Raw genomic sequence first — 6,927 nt, 5'->3', positions numbered from 1 at the left:
GAATCCTGGCATGTAGCAGGCATGAATAAATAAATAAATAAATAAAGTGGTATTTTGGCTGTATTTTTTAGCAACAGAAAGGAGGTTGGAGGAGTTCAGGAGGTTTGTCCACCTTTTCTCAACAGTCCTGAAGATGGCTGGGAATGGAGGGAAAGGATTGAGGGATGGAGGGAAATGATTTGGACTCAGATCATTTCCTTGTGTGCTCCTACGGGCTTGCTTTGCTTCCCGTTATTGTCCTGGATCTGCTCCTGCCTGCTCTGCCCACAGGACTGGGGGGCATGTGAGAGCCAGCCTGGCATTGGGCTTGGAAAAAAACAGCCTCCTTCCTCCCCACAGCATGCAGGAATAATTCAGCCAGAGACAATGCCCTGGCAGTGACTTTCCAGATCAATTTATAGCCTGACCTAAAGCTTTCTTCCTGCCCAGGGTGAGAGAAGAAGGAAGGACTGTTTTTTTGTTCAAGATAGGTGTCTCTGGTGAAGTTGGTCTAAATCAGAGTGAATTTGAGGTCTTAGCACTGAGTCTACTCAGTGCATGCTTTCCAACTCAAGCCTGTTATTAGGGATCACTCTGCAGATAAGGAGAGAGGCTGCAAGCAGGTTTAAAATTTCCTAAAATGCTGATAAGATGGTTAAAAAGAAATAAATCCCAGAGTATAGCCTGACTATTTTTCAGAGTGAATCTCTTAAATTCCCAGAGCAGTGGAGATCTCTCTATCTGTGGTTTCCCGGAAAGGAAATAATTCAGTCGGATTAGCTCCGGGAAAGTGGCAGCCTTCCCTTCCTCTCCAGATAAGCTGGAGCAGCAGAGCCCATCCAGCAACCTGGAGGACACATCTGCCACCCAGCCAATGGCCAGTGCCCTGCAGAGGCCCCACTCCCATTTCTGTGCACATCACTCCCTTCCCTCGAAGCCCCAGCGCTGCCCTTTGGGTGAGGGCACGTGGCAGACGGGGGCAACTTTGGTCCTTGCCTTTCTAGGCAGTGTTAACAACTCAGCAGCCCAAAGAATTTGCCTTGCAATCCCCTCTGCGGCTCAGCTTTCTATTCTCTATTCAAGAAGCATGAATGAACACAAGCCTTTATTTGCATTCTCTTCAAATTGCCCTCCACCACGAGCATGAGACCTCTGGAAGTTTGCTGCAAGAGTAGCAGAGCCAAGATATTTAGTCAGGCATGGTGCCCCACCGCTACTGCAAAATCACTTCAGAGCTACTGCTGAGTCAGAATAAAGGGGACTGGATGCATTTGCTTCCCAAGGATCACAATGCAAAGCCTGGCAAGAGGAGGAGCAGGGAGGGAGGTCAGTGGATGCGGCATTCCCTGTCCTTGAGTCATTTCTCCTGCAGGAATTCGTAAGGTCTGGCATCTCCCAAGCACATCTGAGGACAGGGAAAGGCCTGGGCAAGGGCACAAGGGTTTGAGGGAGGCTTTATAAGGAAATTCCATCCTGGATCACCATTAAAGATGTGGAGAAGGACCTTAAGGACACCCTCTCTTGGGTTTGGGTGGGATAGGGGGCTGAAGCTGCCTGCCCTGCCACAACACAGGGTCAGCAAGCTACCAACATCATCTTTGCAAGCCAGGTAGCCATGTGCTCCTGTGTGGAAAATGCATAGGGCTGCCTTCAGGCTCTCTTCCCTGGAGTTGCAGAAAAAGGGGGAAAAGTACCTTTGTTCTCCTTTGGCCTTCACCTAGTAAGGTGAAACTTCTAAAATGTGAAGAGCTGGCCCTTCATGTTATTTTCAGTTCTGGAAAGCAAAAGTGTAGAACTTTTTCTCTCTTTTTAAGGCTTTCTACAGTTTTGAAATTGATGCATTATTTTCTCCTGCACCTCCTGGAGAGCAGTGTAGCTCACCATAGGCTACTCATCTCCAGAACAGCTCTTGCTTTGGGGAGGAAGGAAGCAACAGCACCTGCATGTGCTCTGCAGAGAGCTCAGACAGCTTGGGTCCCTAAAATGGACATGGGGCATCAGGGAGGACATCCCTCCCTGCCCTGGGGTGGTCACCTTCTGGAATCTCTCAGCAGGAGCAGAAACATCCACCCTTGGGTAGCCCAGAGCCTGGTGGTTGGATGAAGAGCAGGCACCTGAACCTTTTGTGTCCCTTCATGCTTCCAAATCCTGCCCTGCTAAAACCAGTCCGGTCCTGCAGGGTGTGCTGACCCTGATGAATCAACATTTTCCAGCAGAAAAAGTGGCATTTGCAATTTCCCAACAAGTCCTAATTGAGAGCATTCAGAAAAAGCAAACAAACAAAGGATCAGCCCAAACAATGGCAGAGGGCAGGAAATGAGCTGGGCATCTCTGAAGAGCTGTCCTCACCCCAGCAGAGCATTGCTGCCAGGGCAGGAATGCCAGCAGATAAACAGGGCTGTGCCAGATGCAGGAACCACCATGGCTGGCTGTCCTTTTCCTCAAGAACATCAAGCAGACCTGAACATCACGTCTGCCTTTTGGATTAGGGTGGTATCTCCAGGGCAGATGGGATTGCTGGTGCTTGGCTGCATGCCTGAATATGTTGGTGATCTTACAATGAGCAATAGCTCTGCTTTTTCTTCTTTTTTGTGTGTGTGTTTTTGGTTTTTTTTCTTTTTTAAAGTAACACTTGTCCTGGTCTCATGGTTCACCAGGGCAGGCAAAAGAATGGCTTCTAGGGAGTCCCCTCTAGAAGCCACTGGAGCAATACACTGTGAGGTTTGGTGGGAGCCAAGTAGCTCAGGAACAGAATAGATCTTACTGTGCTTTCATAACCACATGGTTTTGGCCTGAAGCTGCTTGTCACAGCTGAAAGCTCTGCTGCTGGAATATTCCGGGGGGCCCAGCAGAAAGGGAGATGGAGAGGGATGGAAAAGTGGCATGGGAGAGCAGGACTGGCTGAGTAGCACTGCAGCACTGCTGTGGCACCTGCAGGAGGAGACCCCTGTCTTGGGCTTTTGGCTGCACCAAGGGAATTTGTATGGAAGTTCACCACGGGGAATCATGAGTGCTTTCTGTTTTCATTTTTTATGTCTGTATCTTCTTTTCAGCAGCTCCTCCAGCTGCTCTTCCAGCCTTTCAGTTTGTAGTGGTTTGGCCAGTTTTGTGCTTGTGATAGGATGGGGTGTAATGCATGCTGGCAGGGATGAGATGGCAGCTCCCATCTGTGCAGCTCCACTGGAGGCAGTCGGAACTGGTTTGGGAAATGAGGCTGCTAAAACCACAGGCTCCTCTCAGACCAGCTCTCAAAATCTGTCACCGCTGAAATGCAGCCCTGGCTGCTGCTGTCACCTCTGCAGGCTGAGCCCATGGCTCAGAGCCCCTCTGTGTGGCTTTCAGGGACTGCCACAGGAGTCCCAGGGCAGAGGGGCACAGCCCTTCCTGCCCAGCTGGCACTGCTGGGCAGATTTTCCTCACAGAAAGGGGCAATTTTGGGACCTCTTACTTGAAGGAGTTTTGCAGCACCAGGAGCGAGGATGCTGCCCAGCACATGGCCAATAGATTCAAAACTCCTTCTGGATTAAATCCACTTTCAGTACATGGCTTGTCATATCCTTGTGAACAGCAAGCACATCCCACAGCAGGGACTCTCCCTGGGCCTCCCACGAGCAGAAGAAGGAACTAGACACACTTTATGAGCTGGCCATGGTGGTCATCCATGGTTTTTCTGAGTACAATGAATAGGTGACATAATTCTTTGCTTAATCTTCACAGTTTCCATTATGTAGCTGAGGAAGTTCTGTCTCCAGCTGCCTGGCTATATTTGGGCTGTGAACTGCAGGAAGTTGATCAGCATGACATTGTTACAGATGTACTGTTTCCCTAGCTGGAGAAGTCTTGTTCAAACCTCTCCTTCTCGTTCTCCAAGCACTGGGGGTGCAGATGCTCCACATACCTGCTCCAAAGCTGTGCAATACCCCTCCCCTCCCTCCCTCACTCCCATGGAGCTCATTTGTGTGGCAGGAGGATAATCTGAAGTGATGGCTGAAAACTGCCTTACCCAAGCATGGACACTGAGACTCTAAAGCAGACAAAAATATGTGGACACAAACCAGCACAGTCCTTCCAATAGATCCAACAACATTTATTCAATTGCTTTGAAGGTGCAGTAGCATAAGTGCAAGTGTCTGCCCGTGGCCCCTGAGCTCCCCAGCTCCAGCCTTGCTGCTAATTGCAGTAGTTTTCCAGCTGGTAGAGGGAGCAGGTGTTGTGGCAGCATTGCTCAACGATGCCTCGCTTCACTTTCTCAAACTCCTCCTGCTGGAAGGGCAGCTCTCCCAGCTCACCATGCAAGGGACCACTCACTGCCAGGGAAGAAGAGGAGGAGTTGTGGGACATCACACAGCATCAGCCCTGCCTCTTGAGCCCTGCAGACACCCCCTTAGCAGGCACCAGATCTCTAACCCAGAGTTGGTTGGAAAATGGGAAGGAAGTTTCCCCAGGTTGATGCTGCTTGTAGCACCCTCAGGCTCCCTGTTTCCTCTCCCAAAATAATCCTGTGGTGTTCAGAAGATGCCAAGCTGAGTAGCTATTGGCAATGTGAGGGATTAAGGGATACAGGGGCTTTATTGGGGAAGCTGTGTGGAGAAGAAGAGAAATCCTGCACCCTCCCTGGGGTGAGCAGCTAGTGAGTGAGATGATAAAATGGGATTGTCTGCTCTATAGAGAAGAATTTGGGACTGCAGAGCCCTTTAGACTCTCACTCTTCTGGGAGGCTGGGCAGACAACTGGGATGTTCGTGGGATTGCAGAACCAGTCCAGTCCTGAGGCTGGGTGCATTTCCCAGCTGTTCCTGAACAGCCTGATTCAGTAGGCTGCCTGGATGTAGCCCCAAGCTGTCAGCAAAAGCATTTGTGTGTGTCTGTGTTCACAGCTGGGGGCAAGTTTTTAGAAGCAATGATAAATCAGGGTATTTGGGCACAGATAACACTCAACAGAATCTCTTATTTGCTGGTGAGAACTTGAAAACTTGTGCACAGATCTGTGCAGGTTTTAGTTGCCCAGTGAAAATATGGAAAATAGCAAATAAATCAGTGAGTTTTTTCCTGCAGGAAGAAAAAGGCCCTTAACAACAAAGAGAAAATGCCTGGAAAGTGAGAATGAGATGTGGTTTCTAGGGCAATACAAGTGCAGTACAAGATGCAAAATCCCCAAGCCCCCAAAGCGTGAGGCAATGAACAAGGCACAAGAGAAACACAAACTCATTATGCTAGTGTGCTAGAAGGGAAATTTGGGAAAAATTTGGTGCAATGTTAAGTGGAAGAGGAAATAGCTAGTCAAGGTTTCGTGATTTACTTGTCTTCATCCTTCAAGCCAGCTGTGAGCAGACTGTAAACATAAGCAGATTGTGTGACAAAGAGCTGGTGGCTCAAGCAAAAGTCCTGAAAAAAAAGGCAGAAGATCATCAAATACTTGCATTCTGGTTGGCATGATGAAAATTCTCTTACAGTATTTAGGTAATTTGGCTAATGAAACCTCTAACCCATTTGTGGTAGTCTCCAGAAATGAATAATCAGAGAAAGGAGAAAATGACATCCCAAACAAATCATGGCAAACCCTCTGCTAGGGCATTAGCTTGTTTCACCTTACAAGGACCCCTAAGACTATTTCACAGGGTGGTTACATGTACAGGAGAGGGAATTGGATATAAAAGAAAACAGGATGTGATGGGAAGAGAAATGGTGGGAGAGGTTTATTGTAGTCGGGGGATGCTAAGTAAAGGTTGGTCTTGGAATGAGAGGATTTAAATGGATGCAATTTGGACAAGGGTCTCTTCTTCATCTATTCACAATCTTGATTAGAACCCTGGAAGACAGATTGTTCAATGTGCTTCTCCAGGCCTCACCAGTCAGCAAGGATGTGGACAAATGCAGAATTGCATGTCTAGAGATGTAGAAAATATGACCTAAGAAGGCAGTAGGGTTGTGTATCTGAGGAGAGGTCAAAATTAGACATGGGGAGAGTAGTCAAATATTTTGAGAAGCAGTCATAAAGATGAAAGGACTGGACTCTTCTCCATGTCCATTATTGATAAGACAAAAAATAATTTACAGCAAGGGATGTTCAGGTTAGATTTTGGGAAGAAACACTCAAGAGGAAGATCAGTTAAGCTTGGGAATGGGCAGCTCCAGAAGGCAGAAGAAGCTTTTTTTCTGGAGGTTTTTATGAATGTACCAGACAAACATGGCTAAGAAATAGAACAGGGACAACTGATCTTGTCTTGGAGCAGAAAGAGGCTTATTGAGCTCCTCCCACCTTTACTTTCTATGAATACTCCCAGGCTGGTGTAACATCCACCCAAACAGATAGACAAGTTGGAGCTTTCAGGCACAATTCCTTCTGCCTCATAAATCCTCTCTCCCCGCCCTGCCTTTTTAACCTGAAGAGCTTTTCACTGACAGCAGCGCTGCCGGTATGCTGAAGGCATTCCTGGCATTCCCCGTGGAGGGCATTCCTGCCAAAGACAGGCAGTGGCTGTGCCCCCACCACTCACCCAGGGGCTGCTCCACCTCCCGCCGGGCTTTGGGCTGGTAGAAGAAGCCGCGCTCGCCGCACACCAGGTACAGAGCCTCCACCAGGTGCGAGCCGCAGAGGTGCTGGTTGACGGCAGCCTGGCTGCTCCCGGGGCTGGAGAGGGCCAGCAGCGCCAGCAGAGGCAGGGAGCGGAGCCACAGAGCCATGGTGGGCAGGAGAGACACGGGAAAAGTCTAGGAGGTAAAAACGGGTTGTAGTCAGGCGTCTTTTTATTTCAGCTCCTCGGGCATGGAAGTGAGAACAAAGTAGGAGATGGATGTTGTAGTTTGAGAAGGAAGGATTTACAAGTGACAGTAAATGATACTGACTGTAACCATGAGTCCATCTCCATGCTCCGTCAGCCTCAGGCTCCCTGCTGTCCTGCCTCAAAGGCTGGCAGAGCCATTCCACCATGCCCTTGAGAGCCAAGAT

General features: G+C 48.9%; 1 protein-coding gene across 1 annotated transcript; it reads right to left on the bottom strand.

Moving 5' to 3' along the window:
* Positions 1-4,045: 4,045 nt before the first annotated feature.
* INS (insulin) lies at positions 4,046-6,678 on the bottom strand. Its single transcript, XM_056493151.1, has 2 exons — positions 6,476-6,678; positions 4,046-4,286 (listed from the first exon to the last, which is right to left on the bottom strand). Exons 1-2 carry the CDS (start codon positions 6,660-6,662, stop codon positions 4,150-4,152), a joined length of 324 nt encoding a protein of 107 aa, XP_056349126.1. The 5' UTR covers positions 6,663-6,678; the 3' UTR covers positions 4,046-4,149.
* Between the last annotated feature and the right edge of the window lie 249 nt (positions 6,679-6,927).

The sequence above is a fragment of the Oenanthe melanoleuca genome, chromosome 5, assembly GCF_029582105.1.
Source record: "Oenanthe melanoleuca isolate GR-GAL-2019-014 chromosome 5, OMel1.0, whole genome shotgun sequence".
NCBI lineage: Eukaryota > Metazoa > Chordata > Aves > Passeriformes > Muscicapidae > Oenanthe > Oenanthe melanoleuca.
This window is presented reverse-complemented; position numbering and strand designations above follow the sequence as displayed.